The sequence below is a fragment of the Lactuca sativa genome, chromosome 8, assembly GCF_002870075.4.
Source record: "Lactuca sativa cultivar Salinas chromosome 8, Lsat_Salinas_v11, whole genome shotgun sequence".
Lineage (NCBI taxonomy): Eukaryota > Viridiplantae > Streptophyta > Magnoliopsida > Asterales > Asteraceae > Lactuca > Lactuca sativa.
Genome location: NC_056630.2, coordinates 316,720,305 through 316,739,408, shown reverse-complemented (window position 1 = coordinate 316,739,408; position 19,104 = coordinate 316,720,305). Strand labels below are relative to the sequence as shown.

Genomic DNA, 19,104 nt, shown 5'->3' with positions numbered 1-19,104 from the left:
CACGAGGGGTATCCTTGATGCGACGTCGGTTATCTTCGATTCGATCAAGGATGGGATCATTGAGCTGATGGAGGATCGCCTCAGGGCGTTCCGGAGTGACTTGGCGACCAACCAGTCAGGACCACACACACTGTCCTTTAAGAACTTCAGAGGGAGTGGTGCGCCGGATTTCCATGGGGTGAAGGACCCCATTGCTGCTAGGAGATGGATCGCGGACATCGAGTCTGCGCAGCTGACGAGCTTCTGCCCGGAAGGGTCGAAGGTTCGTTTTGCTGCAGGGTGTTTGAGGGACTGGGCCAGAGATTGGTGGGAGTCGGTTGGTGACTCTCTGGGAGCCTCGGCTGTAGAGGCTATGACATGGTCAGACTCTGTGACCAGATTCAGGGCGGAGTTTGCGCCAGCTGTGGAGCTTTAGCAGTTGGCCAGGGAATTCTTGGATATGAGACAGACTATGGAGACTGGCGGAGATCACCGCCAAGTTCCGGGAGAGGGCATTGCTGGTGCCCCAGTATGCGGGGGATGAAGACATGAAGAGGACCCGCTACCATGACATGCTACGAGCTGACATCCGGGTGCATGTCAGTTTCTCGGCTTGCCCTACCCTGGATTCCATGATTACCAGGGCTAGGGAAAGAGAGATTGATTTGGAGCACATACAAAAGAGGAAGGCAATGGAGGGGCAGACGACGGGGGCTTCGGGGAAGAAGACCAAGGGACCCAATGGTAGGCCAAAAGGTCAATCAGGGCGAGATCGCTGCGGGAAATGCGGTCGGTCACACGAGGGAGCTTGTTGCACTGGGCCGGGTTCAGACTGCTATAAGTGCGACAAGGTTGGGCATTTTGGTAGGGATTGTATTGCCCCTACTCCTGCGATACAGATGTCAGACCTGATTTGCTTTCATTGCAATCAGAAGGGACATAAAAAGGCCAATTGCCCTAGATTGACAGCAGCAACGGCGCCAGCAGTGGCGCCGACGCCAGCGACAACACAAGTTGTGGATGGTCGGAAGGTCAAGTCGGAGGCTCCAGTGGTTCGGAGCCGAGCATTCTAGCTGACAGGCGAGGAGGCACGCGCTGCACCCGATGTGGTGATGGGTATGATTTCTTAATTATGCTTTTATGTTATGTCACTGTGATTCTGATGTATTATGTGCCTTGTTTAGGATCGTTCCATGTGAACAGTATCCTAATTCAGGTGTTGTTTGATTTGGGTGCCACCCGATCATTTGTCTCTCTTCCGCTTAGCAAGAAGTTTCCTTAATCTTCGGGCATGTTGGATTGCTCTCTAGAGGTCGAGATTGCGGACGACCGGTCTGTGCAAGCGTCAGAGGTCTACCGGGATTGTGTTTTGAGGCTGTTCGAGGAACGTTACCTGGTGGACTTGGTTCCCATACCTCTGCGAGGGAAAAATGTTATTGTTGGTATGGATTGGCTGAGCCCCAATGGGGCGGTGATCGACTGCGTGCAGCAGTCAGTGCGGATCACGACCCCTAGTGGGGGAGAGCTGGTGGTTCAGGGCAAAGGGCCACAACGAGGACCAGCCTTATGTTCGGCAGCGAGGGCTAGGCGCTACCTCCAGTAGGGTTGCGCAGGTTATGTCGCCTATGTTATGGATACCCGGGAGGCGGGAAAGGCGACGGTGTGCGATGTGCCCGTGGTGTGAGAGTTTACGGACGTATTCCTCAAGGAGTTGCCTGGGATACCTCCGGAGAGACAGGTGGAGTTCTGGATCGACCTAGTCTCTGGTGCGGCTCCGATAGCCAAGGCACCGTATCGGTTGGCTCCTCTTGAGATGTAGGGGCTGTCTACACAGCTGCAGGAGCTATTAGACAAGGGGTTCATTAGACCAAGCAGTTCACTCTGGGGAGCCCCAATTCTGTTTGTGAAGAAGAAGGACGGGTCGCATCGGATGTGTATAGATTATCGGGAGCTGGATAAGGTGATGGTGAAGAACCGTTACCCACTCCCGAGGATTGATGACCTATTTGACCAGCTTCAGGGAGCATCTTGGTTCTCTAATATCGATTTGCATTCAGGATACCATTAGATGAGGGTCAGAGAGGAGGATGTACAGAAGACTGCGTTCCAGACGCGCTATGGCCATTACGAGTTTGTGGTGATGCCCTTCGGGCTCACCAATGCTCCTGTCGCGTTCATGGACCTCATGAACCGCATGTGTAGACCGATGTTAGACCGGTCGGTGATAGTGTTTATTGATGATATCTTGGTTTATTCCAAGACGCAGAGGGAGCACGAGATGCATCTGCGAGAGGTTCTAGAGACCTTGAGGAGGGAGAACTTGTATGCTAAGTTCTCTAAGTGTGAGTTTTGGTTGCGCGAGGTGCAGTTTCTTGGGCGCCTTGTCAACCAGAACGTGATTTCAGTAGATCCGGCCAAGGTGGAGGCCGTGATGAGGTGGGAGGTTCTGAAGTCTCCATCTGAGATTCGGAGTTTCCTAGGATTAGCCAGCTACTATCGGAGATTCATCCAGGATTTCTCCAAGATAGTAGTGCCCCTGACCAGACTGACAAGGAAGGCCGTGGTTTTCCGTTGGGGGCTTGAGCAGCAGGCTGCATATTAGACGTTGAGGCAGTGATTGTGCGAGACACCAATCTTAGCCTTGCCGGAGGGCATGGAGGATTTTGTTGTGTACTGCGATGCGTCCATCTCTGGTTTGGGCGCAATATTGATGCAAAGAGGGCATGTCATTGCTTACGCTTCGAGGCAGCTGAAGCCTCACGAGGCGAACTACCCGACACATGATTTGGAGCTGGGGGCTGTTGTATTTGCCCTCAAGATTTGGCATCATTACCTCTATAGGGTTCGGTGTACCATCTACACGGACCACAAAAGCTTGAGGTACCTCATGGATCAGCTGAATCTGAACATGAGGCAGCGTCGGTGGTTGGACGTGGTAAAGGACTACGATTGCGAGATCCTTTTACCATCCGGGGAAGGCCAATGTGGTGGCCGATGCGCTCAGCTGCAAGGCAGCGTCGATTAGGGATATCTGTTTGAGGATGACAGTGGTAACTCTGCTATTGGAGCGGATTCGGGAGGCCCAGCAGGAGGCCACGAAGGAGGAACACCGGAAGAGCGAGCGGATAGTGGGGCAGGTTTCCTCCTTCGACTATGACAACCGGGGATTACTGACACTACACCATAGGGTGTGGGTGCCGTACCATGGGGGAGCGCGCCAGGTTCTGATGGAGGAGGCACACAAATCTCGATTCTCCATTCATCCCGAGGCGACGAAGATGTGTAGGGATCTTCGTTTGGACTATTGGTGGTCCTGCATGAAGCGGGATGTGGCATGGTACGTGGAATGGTGCTTGACCTGCAGGAAGGTCAAGGTCGAACATCAGAGACCTCACGACAAGATGCAGTCGTTGGATATCCCGCTGTGGAAATGGGAAGACATCACGATGGATTTTATCACAAAGCTTCCCAGGACCGTGCAGGGAGTGGATTCGATCTGGGTCATCGTCGATCGATTGACCAAGAGCGCCCATTTTAACCCGATTCAGGAGAGTATCTCGGCTGAGAAGTTGGCCGACATCTATATCCGGGAGGTGGTGGCGCGGCACGGGGTGCCAGTACGTGCAGCGTAGGGGGTGGAGCTCCCCGATTCTGTGAAGCATCAGAGTACGCCCAGCGTACAGAGTAGTTACGCGTCGCGTACACCAGAGAGTTGACTTTTGTTGACTTTTAGGGTTTAGTCAATATTTAAGCGGTTGAGCCATTAGAGGGGTAAAATGGTCTTTTACCCTTCTAAGAGAATTTAGAGAAGGGTTAGTTTATCCTTTGAGAGCCGTATTGATTATGAGTATTTATTTTAGGTGATTAGGCGGAGGCTAGATCTGTATACCGAGTTCGAGATTTATCCGAGTTACCCGAGGTTAGTCTTCTCACTATACTTTACCAGGAGTGGTAATTAGAGTCACGTGACAGAGTATCTTGTATTGTAACATCCAAAAATATGACTCAAAAATTTTTTGTTTTAAAAAAACTAAAAATCACATCATCGATATCATACCAACAAAAACTGTGGAACAAGCATCCCAAAAGATCATAAAAAATGTAACATAACAACTGTATCAAAACATATCACAGTTTCTAATGAAAACTCCCAGGATAAAAAAAACCCGAAGTTGTGGTGTGTGCGATGCTATCATCCCGAGCTCTTCCCCTTACTAGCGGAAGTACCTGAACCCAAAAACTGAAACTGTAAGCACGATGCTTAGTGGGCTCCCCTGAACTACCACATATCATACCATAATACAGATAACACATACTGGGCCCCGCCCCCTGCATCGGGCCCCACCCGGCATCAGACCGAAGTCCGGAATAACTTGGGCCCCGCCCAATACATCGGACCCCGCCCGACATCGGACCGAAGTCCGGAATAACTTGGGCCCCGCCCACTGCATCGGGCCCCGCCCGACATTGGACCGAAGTTCGGAATAAACTAGATATAACATATCATGAACATATAGCATAATCACATTCTGTATTGGGCTTGCCCGACATACTACACATAACAAAACATGCATGAGTCACGAAGACATCAAGCATACATACTACTGCATCGGACCAAGGTCCGGAACTATTGCTAACTAAACGGGCCAGCATTGTGTCCGTAGACTCGTTCCTACTAGAAGGAAACTCACCTCATAACTGTAACTGCTGAGATGCTAAATCCGAAGTTGGATGACTGCTGCTCTGGAATTCTCCGGCTACAATTTCCATAAACACTAAATCAGATATCGATACCTGAACTGAGGGTATAATGACCATCTTACCCCTGATCAAAGTCAAAGTCCTTAGTCAAGGTCAACAGTCCATGTTGACCTTAACTCGTCGAGTACTCAAGGCTACTCGCCGAGTTCCTTGAAACTCCTTCCCACTCGCCGAGTCACCGGGGTTTCCTTCTAGCAACACGACGGATACACACGTATTCATAACTTGGGGAAAACTCATCCGACTCGCCAAGTTGTTCATACAACTCGTCGAGTCTATGGAAATCTTCATCGGACTCACCGAGTTGCTCATCCTACTCGTCGAGTCCACGGCTATCTACATATGACTCGCCGAGTCAACCTTGTGACTCGCCGAGTCCATTCAGTCCTTTTTCTATACAGACTTGTTTTGAGCCATGCAGCGGCTCCAAATCACAGATCCAAGCTTCTAGGGCATGCTTTTCATGTAAAGTTGCAAACTTTATGTGCATGCATAGCTATGAAGGCTCTAAATGCCTAATTTAGGTTCTTCATGGAGCTTCATGCTCAAGAGGGACCTCAATCATGACCAAGACTGCAACTTTATGCTTCTAGAATCCAAAGAGGGTCTAGATCTGAAGTTACAACTTCAGATCTAGCCCATAGCTCATCTTATCAACTTAACATTTCATAAAAGAAACCCTAGAACTCAACTAATAATAGAGATCTACAAGGAAATGGCGATTTGGGTACCTCTAGAAGATGATAACTGAGATAAGTGTTGATTCCCACACTCTACTTGCTCCAATCTCCTTCTCCTCCAAGCCTTCTCCCTCCAAAGATCCTATTTCAAACTTCAACACACAAAGGGGGCACAAACACACACGGATTAGGGTCTCACAAAACTCTCTAGAATTGTAAAGAGGCCCAAAGGAGGCTGAGGTTCCTTTAAATAGGGTGTAAAACCACGAGATTTAGGGTTTCATCTGCCAGCTCTGACTCACCGAGTCCCAATAAGGACTCGTCGAGTAGGTCACTTATCATGCGATCCCACCCCGATGCTACTCGACGAGTAGGGCAACCAACTTGTCGAGTAGGCCCTAATCCAAGAATTCTTATTTAAACCATACCTGAGGATCGGGGCGTTACATGTATGCTATTTATATGATGTGATACACTGCATTATTTTATGTGATTTGTGCTATGTATGATTCAGAGTTCACAGAGTTAGGACCAGAGGGTCCACAGAGTTAGGACCAGAGGGTCCACAGAGTTATGGGACTGGAGGTTCCCACTGAGACACACTGACCAGAGGGCCATACAGAGTTATAGCCTCGAGTGGATAATATATGTTGTATGTGGTATTTTGGGGAACTCACTAAGCATTTATGTGTGACAACCGTCAATTTCTAGTCGAGTTAAAGTCAACTAAAGTCAACAAGTCAAACCGATCAACTCAGCTAACCCTTGTATACTAGGGTTTACGTTATGTAATTACTGTACAACTTGCTATTTTAATAAGAAATCATTACTCGGAAAGTTTGTATGTTTAGATTTCTTTAATCTTAATTGGGGTAAGTGATGTACCAAAACGATAAAACACTAGTGCATACCCATCGGGGGTGTGTAAGATCCTTAAACCTGGCTTAATGGGGTTTACGGACCTTGCGTTGCGAAGCCATACACTCAAAAAGGTCACAAAAGAAGCCTCTCCCAATCTTTTTCACTCTATCTCTCTCTAATAAAAATCTTTCCCAAATCTCTCTCAAAAGTTCTTATAACTTTTTGAAATCATTCGGGTCATGCCGACCCTTAACCGGGTCAAAAATCACTTAAAACGGGGTAAAAATGAGCAAAACAGCCTTAAGGAGCCGAAATCTTCTCATAAGGGGCGAACCCTCTTAAGAGCTGAAGGTCCCTTAAGGGACCGAAACCTGCTGAATCGAAGTGACCAGGACCGAAGCCGAAGCTGCTTGCGAGCCGAACCCAAAGCACCATTGAACCGAACCCGAACCCCTTTGGACCGAACCATCCCCTTCGCCTTCGCTCCTCCGACCCCTCGTACCTTCGGTCCCTATTCGAGAAGTCTCGCAGACTAACTCATTTCACCCGGTTTTCGACTAGTTTTGCATTTTAACCCTGTTTTTTTATTATTTTAACGCGGGATTTTCACCCAAAATCATATTTCAACATATAAAACCCCATATCTCATGAATTAATCACGTTTTAAGTGCAATCCTTATCCAAGATTAGTGGGTGAGATACTTGTGGTGGAGTGTTGACTTTGCCTTAGTGTATGACACAAACAACCATCCCATGGCCACTCCATGACCAGCCCTTGTCCTTCCACCATACCTGGTCATTTCATTGTCCTTTTCCCACCATTTTCCAGCCACACTCTTAGTCAAAGGCTGGAAAAACTCTTATCTCTCCTCTCATTTCTCTCATTCTCCACCAAAGAACAAACTCCATTCTCTCTCACTTCTCTCTCTAAATTTCGAGATTCCAAGGCTAATTTTCAAGTTCTTCATCTACTTTTGGTAGGTAATATTATCCTTCATATGATTACTCCACCTCCTTCTACTCAAATCATAGGTTTCTTACATAAACTTCATCATATTTGTGTTAGAACTTCGAATCTTCAAGCAATCTTCTAAGTGTTCTTGAGTTGAACACTTCCTTTCTTCAACATCCATCCACTGAAATCACAAAAGGTGAGTTCATACCCCTATCTTTTCATGTTTTCTCAAGTTTTATGGGGGAGGGGATACAAGTTAAAACACCAAGAACACAACTAAACTCTTCCAACAGCTTTCATCAGAAAAGTTGGACTCCATTCACGGACTGTTTTGGACAACTTAAACATTTTAGTTTTCAAAACTGTATTAGGTGCAAATATTTAAGGTTCATACCTTTAAAATTACTACTTGCACATCCCCATACGATTTTTTTACAATTTATGGTGATTTTTACAAAACTGTCTATCATTTCAAAAACAAATCCGGACCAGTCTGTGATTATGGACCTTTTCACACAAGTTGAAGGTCACTAAAAATCATAATAAAATTTATGAACAAACTAGACACATTTTCCAAACTCTCAGAAATTACGGATTTTGATTTGGACCTATGATGATTTTTCTATAGATTTTCCAAGAACAAGAAAAGAAATGCTTAACACTAGATAAATATTATCTATTTCATTTAAACCTTGTAACTTGTTGAGCAAGGTGTGTATGATTATGTGAATATATGTTATTACCATATATGTCATTTTGTCTTGGTTTATATACATACAATAGAAAACAAATGAATTTTTACCCCCATAAGTATGGTAAATAAATTATTTGTTATAAACAAAGTTATATCCATTGAATACAAACACTCAATAAACTATGACAAGTATAATTTATGTTCACTACCACTATTTCATAAACTATAATAGGTATAGTTTATGATTCATTTACATAACAAACTCATTACTAAAGGTTTCACATAAACAAGAAGGGTTTTCATTTCACTACACGTAAATCCGTTAATGACTAAATTGTGAAACATTCGCTTCATGTTACTTTCAAGTAATACACTTAAGTCCTATATTGTAACCAGAATTTCTTGTAGGGAGAGCGTGATAGTTGTATATAGATCTATACTGGGATTGACACCCCATACCTTGCTATTAGCTACAGTGAGACCTCGAGGTCTATGGATGACAAATGTCATAACATTCTGACGCCTGAAGAACGTCGTTTCAGACCAACTAGGTCATAGCATGGTTATAATAACTCACATTAGTATTAACAAACATAGGATTTACGGGGATTTCATTGAAATCAAACGAGTTTATGTCAATTTAAACTTGAATTATTTTACTATAAGTATGGAAAAATTACTTGTACAATTCGGTCTTTGGGTTAAAGACTACATTTCACATTTTAAGAAAAATATTGGATTATTCTGGAACAAACACCATATTTACAAGGAAAAAGACTTTTACTACTGCATTCAAAATCTTATGAACTCACCAACTTAATTGTTGACACTCTTTCAAAACTACTTGTATTCTCAGGAAATTAATAAACAGGTAACCAAGTGCTTTTGAGGATGACACGTTAAGGCGTCAAACATTTCATTTTTGTCAACATAATGTAATTGATTTAGAAACATGTAAACTCATACTATGGTGTAACTTTTTTCAATTATATTTAGGTTGGTTGTGTTTACTTTGATCACTATTGCAATTGTTGTTATGATACTATACATGAAGTCCTCCACCCCCGGACGTTTCCGCCATCCTTGGTTTGGGGGTGTGACATTATGCTTACAGTGTTATGTGTTATGTGTTTCAGGTACTAGCAAGGATCGTAGGAAGGCGCCGACATGATCCGTACACACTGACAGATGATTGTATTTTGTGATCTTGGGAGATGTTTTATTATGATGACATTTGATGAACATGAGATTTGAGAATATTATATGAGTTTTATGTTGTTTGAAAAATAAAAAATTACTTTAAATTTTCACGGCGTTACAGTATGTGCCTGCTGAAAGAAAAACTAATTGTAGAAAAGTATTATATCTGAAAATAAAACCTACCAAAACAACCTAATCGCCATTGGAAACTTATCGACAAAAGAAACTATTTTTGTAGTTGCATCGCACAAGTATACTACTAGTATATATATTTATGCCGCTGCATCACACGAGTGATGACTCTTTTTAAAGTGAGGACTCGTAAGAACACATTAAAAAAATTGAAAAAAAAATTAAAAAAAAATACAAATCATAAAATCGAGAATAGATCTATGTTTGGGAGAAAAAAAATAAAAAAAAAATGGATCATTAAAATTAAATCATAGATCATAATGATGCAAAAAAAAAAAATTTCCAATTTTTTTTTCTCCCGAGCATAGATATATGTTCGATTTTATGATTTGTATATTTTTTAGATTTTTTTTTTCAAATTTTTTAAGATACCCTCATGAGTACATCTTCATACAATATTTTTCATTCATTTTAAGATACATCGTACAATATTTTTCAATATGTAGAGACGTAGCTTATATATGTTGAATACAATATCACTCATTTATAAAACTATTTATATTTGTATACTTTTTTAAACAATAACTAAAGAACATTTAATTAAAATTAATAATTCCTTTTAAAAACCTCAAAATCATTTCAAGTTTACGATATTTAATTGAAAAAAGGTCAAATCGTTAAACATGTTTTATTAAAAAAAACTCTATTATTATTATTATTATTATTATTATTATTATTATTATTATTATTATTATTATTATTTATACATATTAACAATTTAATTTAATATTGTTAAATAATAGAAAGAAGGTATTCAATTTTGAAGGATACGAAAAGTCCCACCTCGTCAAAAAGCATTAATAAATGGTCGAAATTGTTTAATGGAAATACAGACAATGATTGTAAACCTAAAAAACAAACACATGAGATTTAAAATATGATCATGCGAAGCATGGAAATAACTATAGTTTTAATAAAGTAAAAGATATAAACACTAAAAAGTAGAACCAATCAACCAAAGGCTTATCATAATAAAACAATCCATGCCACCAACAACACATTAGAAATTATATCGACAGTAAAAATAGCAAAGAACCGTGTTCCTCATCGTAATCTGGTCGCAACCTCACCTCCATGTTCTTCCGAATTCTTTCGTTTTCCAACGGCAAAAAAAATAAACAAAAATAATTAAAAGAATAAAGCAGATTAAGTATACATAAACCAAAAAAATACAAACAAACCACATTTCATTCATATCTTCGATATAGCTCAGAGAAGTTCAAATTAGACAACTATTTTTAAAAGTTATGGTCCATTTTAAGTAACAAAAAAAAAATAATAAAGAAACCTACAACCAAAATTGAACAGGAGAATGTATTAGGCTAAGATTTGGAGATTAAACAATCCAGATATGTTTCAAGAACTACAAAGCCTTACAAATCCTACTCATTTACTTCACATATTGGAGTTAACTCGGGTTTGCTTCAAGAAAGAAAGGGGTAGAGAGAGTGAGTAATGAAGCATGGTTTCAAGATCATGTACCCTTCAAGAAAGAACCATATATATGTTCTGATAACCAAACCAATTAAGTCATACATATGATCAACTTGTTTCTTGAACAAAAGAGAAGATCGAGACGGTAGAACTATAAAGAAAACAACCTGTAATATACTCGATTGATGACAACACCTACGACTAACGAAATGTAACGACTAACAATAGAAAAAGTACATCCATATGCACATTCGGTCTTATGAACAATAAACGTCATAAGACTCGGAACCTGCTCGATAGCGAAAGATAATAGTTCCCAAGAACTCAAATATAACACAGGAAATTTTAAGATACGTCCAATTTTCCATTCCATACAACTAATTTCGATAAGTTAAGTATAACATTACTAACTTTAGCATCAGAGTGTCGAATTGACAAAGCTTCACAAACGGTGACTTACGAATTGATTGTGGATTCAGTTTTGGTGATCCGTGCTACCCGAACTGCATTCGGTATGATTATTCTTAGGTGCTGTTTGTTTTGAAAGTGGTTAAATGTCTTTTGTCTTTTTCTAAGTTTGCGGAAGAAGACGTGCACTTGCGAAACGTCTACCCGTCAGAAGGGAAAATGCTCAAAAAGTACTTTTGTAGAAAAACAAACGAGACCTTAGTCTCTCGGAGACCAGACCGAAAGCTGATGCGCAACAAGAAATATATTTTTTATAATTAATGCAATTCATATTTAATTATGATAAATATTCCTCCTAATTAATATTTCTTATGTTAGTAGTTGTGAGACCCGTGTATTACACGGGTTTATTAAAAAAAAAAATTTAATATCGATTAAATATTTTATAAAATAATACTCTTACATATCATAATGTAATCTTTTGAAACATTTATAAAAAAAAAAAATCAAATATTCTTTAAAGCGTTTATGAGAGTTTATTATCAAATTAATAGAATAATTATGTTTTTTTATATGAAATTTTATTTAAAAAAATGGAAATTATTAAAAAATACAAAGTGGAAAATAATAATTCTAAAACTCTCACAAAATTACATGTGGTAAAACTCTTAAGAATTTGACAAATGAAAAAAAAAAAAATTATAAATAAATAAATATTAGAGACGACGTATAGACTTAAGTGACGCATTAGAAAATCTCAAAAATAAAGCATTTGTAATTCCAATTTCCAAATGCCTTACTAAACAAATGTAATTTAGTCTCAAATACAATATTTTAATTTTTAAAAGTAGCTGCTGTTTCGGTAATTTAAAATAAATGAGATTATTTACTGTATTTTCTTTTAATAATCAATCATTGTTTGAATTTTGAAGAATGCAAAAACGGGTGGACACCATGTTTGGCTATGTACAATGCTTCGTTGTATACTTTAATCCGAATCACTTGAACTAACAATCCTGAAATTTGCAGGCAACGCCGGAAACTTTACCTCCGCCCTCTTCCCCGCCTCCGGCGACCCATCACCAGTTCTTCTCTTCTGCAATTTTACAGCAATATCAACACAAGCCTTGTCAACCATTTCAAGAAACCCTCTTATTATCACAAACAATTCAAACTCCTTCGAACCCCCTGATTGATAATACTCATTCGTCATCTTCACAACCCCCATAACTCTTTCCTCTTCTTCTCTCAACTTTTCAATCTCCATTTCTGCTTCTTCAAGAAACCTCCCCATTTCTCTCACAAAACCACCATCACCTTCACATTCTTCCATACTTTTCTTGATTTCAGCCAAATGGTTTCTCAACCCCGAACATGTTTTCGAAAAGGCGTCATACTCGATTCCGGCAGCTTTCTTCACGTTACAAAACTCCGAACTCACTCCTCCGACCACCGGTAACCCTAGCTTTATGTAATAACTCTCTGTAAATGCAGCGCCATTAGAGCCACCGGCGCTTCTGTTGATATTGCAGCGTTTCCCTTCTAATCGGACGACTTCCTCGACGACGAAGTGAAGCAAAGTAGTCGTTCCATCGCTGCTTTTAACGTCTGAGAGTTTCAGGAGAGAATTGAGATTAAACGCTTGAGCATTACCTCTTGAAGTTCCTGCATTCATCCGATTCCCAGCTTTCAAAACAGCTTCTAAAAGCTTAACGAAAAGCCCTCGAGTTTTCAGCTCTTTGCAAGCTGATTCTAGGGTTCGTAACGAGTTATTGAGGTCTGATACTTCTGAATAATAGTTCAATTTGAACAGCATGATGCTGAATCGAGTGAAAGCCGAGGGAACAGATCTGAGGATATGATAGAGGAACGATTCAGCATCGGCCAATTTTGTGATGTCTCCTTCGAATTCGAGGATGATTGTTGCTTCTTCTTGTGATGGGGTTATTCGATTGAGCTTTTCGAGGGTGTCGATGTCAAGGCCATGGCCCTGTTGTAGACACTCGATGATTTTGTGTTTAGAAATGGCGATGGATTTAAGAACGATTGCTATGTTTTGAGATTTTCTGGTGTCGAGTAGGAAAATCATAGACTGGCCGCCCTTCCCCGGTGAGGTGGTGGATTCTGGTGGTGGCGATGGCTTGTCGGTGGCGATGGTTCCGAAAAGGGATTTCATTTGATCGTCGTCAACCCTGAAATGCAAAAGGAGTATGTTTAGGTATTTATAGTTTTTGGGTAAAATAGTGATCAAAGTAAAAAATAATAATATTATTATCGAAGCATATTTCCATTTTATTTTTTTTAAAGTTATTTGTAATTTATAGGTTTATTCATAGAGTTTTTTCTATATAGTTTTAAGAGTAAATTACACAAATGGTCCCTATGGTTAAGGGTAATTTGCACGTTTGGTCCATAACTTATTTTTTTTAACTCGGAAGGTTTCTACTGTTTGTTTTTGTTACGCACTTGGTCCCTATCTTACCTAAAAAGACTATTATGCCCTTGATTTTTTTAATTTATTTAAATAAACACACTCCTAATCACATCCCTTCACTTTACCTCACTTGCCCCATCATTTTTTCCTCTTTAAATAATAGTCTTTTTAGATAAGACAGTGACCAAACGTGTAACAAAAATAAATAGTAGGGACCAAACGCATAACAAAAACAAACCATACGGACCTTCCGAGTTAAAAAAATAAGTTAGGGACCAAACACGCAAATTACTCCAAACCATAGGGACCATTCGTGTAATTAACTCTAGTTTTAATAGCATTTTATTCATTTACATGAGTTTTTTCTATATCCTATGGAGGTGAATGATTATTGAACTCTTCAACAGGAAAAAAAGAAAATTTTCTATTATTAAAAATAAATTTCATTGAACTCTATAAAGTTTAATTCATTATAGGAAAATTAATGTACAGTTGTATAGAATGTAAAATGATGACGTACAATAATTAAACTCTAATCACAAGCTTACTCAAAATAGTGTCAGATGAGGTAGGTGAACTGCATATTCACAAAATTGTACACGACTGGCTCAAATACATACACCGTATGCAACTGAAAATGCGCGATACGAGTTACCTCTTTCACGAATCACAACCACGTTGGCAGCCACCTAATTCTCCAATTCTAGACTATACTACGATGATGGGAGTGTGATGGGTTAACTAAGAAGTGTTATTTGATTTGTTTCATCTTAGATTTATAACAGGGAGATGTAAATATATATTCTTCAAAGCTAGTTTTGATTTGAGAATTCAACAAAAAAAAAAAAAAAGTAGTGGAGACGCTTAAAATTGCTCTATTATTTATGTGTGCTTGATGTGTGTAGTTATGTGTATCGAGGATAGAAAAAGAATAGTGGGGAGAATAATTTTGAGAACTTTTGTTGTTTGTGTGTGTTTCTAGGTGTCTTCCATCCTTGTTTTGTGTATTTGGTGTGTGTTTAACAATGAGTGTAACACATTTGTATGTATCTGATGAAAATGATGGTGGTGGATAGTGGACGATGGTGGTGGTAGAAGGTGGCAGGTGGGGTGGTATGGAATGGGGTGAAGTGGGTATGGCTGGCCTTTGTAATTTAATTTCAATATAAATGATAACTAAAAAAAAAAGATAAATATTGAATATAATGTAGGGGTGACACTTCTCAACCAACCCCTGACCTGACATTAAAATAAACATAAACGGATTTAAGTTGAGATTTCTAACCCGCCAACCCGTTTATTTCATGAGTTTGGTTGTGTTACATGTTTGGGTTTATGGGTCAACCCGTCAACCCGACTATACATATTATATTTAAAAAAAACATTTATTTATGGATTAATGAAATATAGTTAATATACCACATGAGAGGTGTGCATGTATTTAGTTGTTCATTTCATTCTAATCAATGGAAAATACTAATTATTAATTAATTTAGAGAAAATGTATAATTTGTATAAATTTAACATTTGAAAAGTTTCTCGAAAATAAAATGTCGACTCTTTGACCCGAAATCCACCAACTCATATATTATATGGGTTCGGTTGGATCAATGTATTCGAACCCGTGACCCACCAATCCAAACTCAACCCAATTATGAGACCTACTATAAGGTAATATGTTTAAAAATTATTTTATATGGGTCAATAACCGTTTATATCGAATTTAAACCACAAAGATCATCTTTATAAAAGAAGTTATGGATTGCATACAAATTTGAGAAATTATGTATTTAATTTTAAAGTATGTTCTATTGAATTTTTTCCAAGTTCAAATGGATCTTAGAAAATAAACAATTATAATATTTCTTTACATTTTATATAATTCAATGTATTACGGGTACCATTTCGATCGACATTTTATTTTATGTAATTTTTAATCAAAATAATTTTTTTATCCTGTCGTATTGTACAAAAAATATTATTATATTCATACTCAAATAAGATTTTTATATAATTATTATATAGTAATTTACATGACATAGTTAAAGAATCTCCAAAAAGAAAATGTTATTTTTACTTCTTACATAACTTATCTATCAATTCCAATGAAGACGTATGTTATTGAAGAATTATGTTATTTGTAAAAGGTTTTTGTCATTAAAATCCTTAAATTTGTTAAATTTTATCGGTTTGTCCTTGTTACATTTTTAGTTCGTTAGGAATAAAACCAATAAAATCATCATAAAGACAAATCAAACTTAATGTCAAAAGCCCATTTATAATCTACAACCATTATACAAGTTGTGATAAAGAATTTTTTTACGTTCTATGAAATGATTGTATAATTATTTTAGTAAACATGATTAAAATCTTAATTTTTCTGTCGAATTAGCTGCAGTTCTGGATTGTTTTACTGAGTTTTAATCGGATATACGTAGAAAACTTGAATAAAAGAAGATTAAATAATATCATTTTTACCTGAAAGAACCATTACGTAGTTTGTGCCACACCATGTCATGCTCTACATTAGCGTTGACTTTATCCCAATGTAAAGGCTTAAGTTTGACCTTATTCTCATTCGATAAAGACATATTACCCTTTGGAAGTGGTGGTGGTCGTTGCGACAACAAAGTCAAACCACCACTTTTAGGCAGACTCGGTGGTAGTGGCGCACTACTCTTCCTTTCCACCACCGGTGGTGGAGGGGGTGGAACCGCCGCATTAGGCGGTGGCACAGGAGGTGGTAGCGGCGGTGATTGCAACAATAGTTGACTTTCCATCGTTTCTTGATTTCTCACATCCTTGATAACATCAATAACTTGAACAGAATCAGAATTATGATCTTCTACCGACCAAATTCGAGAACCGGAGGATTTTTCTCTGATGAAATGGATTTCTTGAATAGGAAAGTCAAACTTTGACTTTCTTCCGCCATTATCATGAACCATTTTCAAGTAAATCACGTCAAGTCCTTGTTCATGATCATCGTCAACAATCACCCTTTTGATCGCTCCAAAACTCATAAATTCATCATTTTTCTGCATACCCAGATCGTCATTACTGTAATTAATCCGGCTATCAGCGTATAAATTCGTGGCTTCTTTCTTCGAGCGGTGTTTAAGCTTCAAGAGCAATAAGAACAACAGCCCTGATAAAACCAGAGTACATGATGCAGTGATGGCAACTGCTTTCGCAATGGGTTTGTTGGATGATCTTGATGCGGTGGAGATGGTGGTTTCCGGTGGCGGTGTTGTTTCCGACAGCGGTGGTGGTGGTGGTGGAGTTGGTATCGGAAAGTAGACTTGGATGTTTTGAGGTGTAGATTGAGAAGCCGATAAAAGATTTGAAAACAAGAAAAGTAAGAGTAACGAGGTTTGGAAGTGCAATGGGTGAAATTGGAATTTTGCAGCCATGAATTTGGAAAGATTTGAGAGAGGAGGTTTTGAGGAAGAAGGTAAAGAAGGGTTGGGTGAAGTGGTTGTGTTTTATCGGCTTGTACATTACGCATTGACAGTTGTACGATGGATTTGGATTTGACGAGTTCACTTTCTGCTTATTGTGTTTTTGGATTTGGTGTTTATGAACCTAATTGACGACTTCTCAAAAAAAGTAGTTGACCATTTCCGGTTTATTTGCGTAACTTTGTTTAATGATTCATTAATACAATAGATAAGAAAATGACTAAAATACCCTCCTATGTGTGTCCAATGAGAAGATTTGTGTGGGGTTCTTTTGTATTGTTGTAGCTCCAACTTTGTTACATGTCGAGATCACCGGTTGTCTTTCAAAATGACGAAAATAACATTTTTTAGACATTTTGGGGGTTGTGACCGGATGGTTAAAAACTTAAAATACACTTTCTTGTTCCATTTGATTGTATTTGTCAAAAGGGTTATTTTTAATAAAAAAAATATTATATTTTTGGTTTTTTTCGGATTAAATCTTAAATTTATTTTTTACGTGAAAAAGATATTGTATTTTTTATTTTTTCTGAAAAACCTTCACCATTGTATTTTTTTCCCCAAAAAAACTTTCACCTTCTAAATGCTTCCAAACAAACCATCAATTTATTTAGTTTTTCTCGATAAATCCTTACATTTGTAATATTCCAAATTTCAGAAGTTTGAGTTAAGGGCTTAAAGTGTAAAATGAAGAAGAGACTCGACGAGTAGGTATACTTACTCGGCGAGTCAAAGCGGGATTTGGTCGCGAGTTAAGCGACCAACTCACCGAGTCGGCAGCTGGACTCGACGAGTTGGTGCTGAGAAGAGAAAACCTAATCTTAGGGTTTGCACCCTATTTAAAGGACTTTATGTCCTCCCCTCAGTCTCCTTATTGCCCTTGAGAACCAGAAAACCCTAAGATCGAGTGTGAGCCTTTGATGTGAGCTTGGAAGCTTTAGAAGGAGGTTCTAGCTAAAGAAACTTGTAGATCAAGTGTAAAGCACCAAGGGATTCGTGAAGATCTGGAATCTACTCCATCTTGGGCACATTTCTGAGGTAACAAGTTGATTACCTTGAGCTTTTCCCTTCTAGATCTATTCATGAATGAGATTTGGGGTCATTTTGGTATGTTTAGGATCTATTTCGGGTTTGGAGTTTAGATCTGAGGTTGCTACTCCAGATCTAGACTTGTATTGGTCTAGAATGTCATAAAGCATCAGTCAATGAGTTGTTGGTGAAGCCCCTTTGTCTTAAACCCTAGCCCTAGAGTGATTTGGACCTTTGACTCTTTGGTTTCACGTAAAGCTTGCAACTTTACGTGGGAGTTATGCCCTAAAAGGGTGGATCTGCAATTTGGAGCCCCTGCATGACTCAAAAAGCCTCTGTATGGATGAAGGACTGAAGAGACTCGGGGAGTTCCTCGGGTGGACTCGGCGAGTCATATGAAGATGGGCATGGACTCGATGAGTTGGAAGAACAACTTGGCGAGTCTGTTGAAGATTTCATTGGACTCGGCGAGTCTGTTCTTGGACTCGGCGAGTCAGGTCGCAAAACCCCAACCTCTTTTGGTTAAGCTTCGGATCTGTGAGTCGGTTGGCGACTCAGTGAGTTGGTCAAGATGGAATTTTGAGATCGTTCAACTCGACGAGTCTTGGGGCGACTCGGCGAGTTGAGTTGTGTTATGGGAGTTTTATGAGTATAAGAACTCGACGATTCGACGAGTTGACTCGGCGAGTAGAGTCAATCAGGAAGGTTGACTTTGACCAGGACTTTGACCAAAGTTGACTTAGTTGACCTCGGGAGGACAGTTTAGTCTAAGTGATGTTATTGGTATTGGTTGCTCAGGGAGCTAGAGGAGCAGCATTTCGGAGAGTTGTCGGTTAGCAGCCGGTGGGTTATCGGCCGAGTTCAGCAGTTTAGGTGAGTTTTCCTTCCAGTAGGAACGGGTCTACGGCCACAATGCCGACCCGTCTAGTTAGCAGTAGTTTCCAGACTTTTGTCCGATGCAGTAGTTCAGTATGCTTTATGTCTTTGTGATTCAAGTATGTTTTTGTGTTATGTGT

The 19,104-nt window shown here is 39.4% G+C and overlaps 1 protein-coding gene across 1 annotated transcript; it reads right to left on the bottom strand.

Moving 5' to 3' along the window:
• Positions 1–11,920: 11,920 nt before the first annotated feature.
• Positions 11,921–17,381, bottom strand: LOC111912381 (formin-like protein 4). The gene is made up of 2 exons (XM_023908118.3): positions 16,077–17,381; positions 11,921–13,356 (listed from the first exon to the last, which is right to left on the bottom strand). The coding sequence occupies exons 1-2, from the start codon at positions 17,009–17,011 to the stop codon at positions 12,153–12,155; spliced, it is 2,139 nt and encodes a 712-aa protein (XP_023763886.1). The 5' UTR covers positions 17,012–17,381; the 3' UTR covers positions 11,921–12,152.
• Between the last annotated feature and the right edge of the window lie 1,723 nt (positions 17,382–19,104).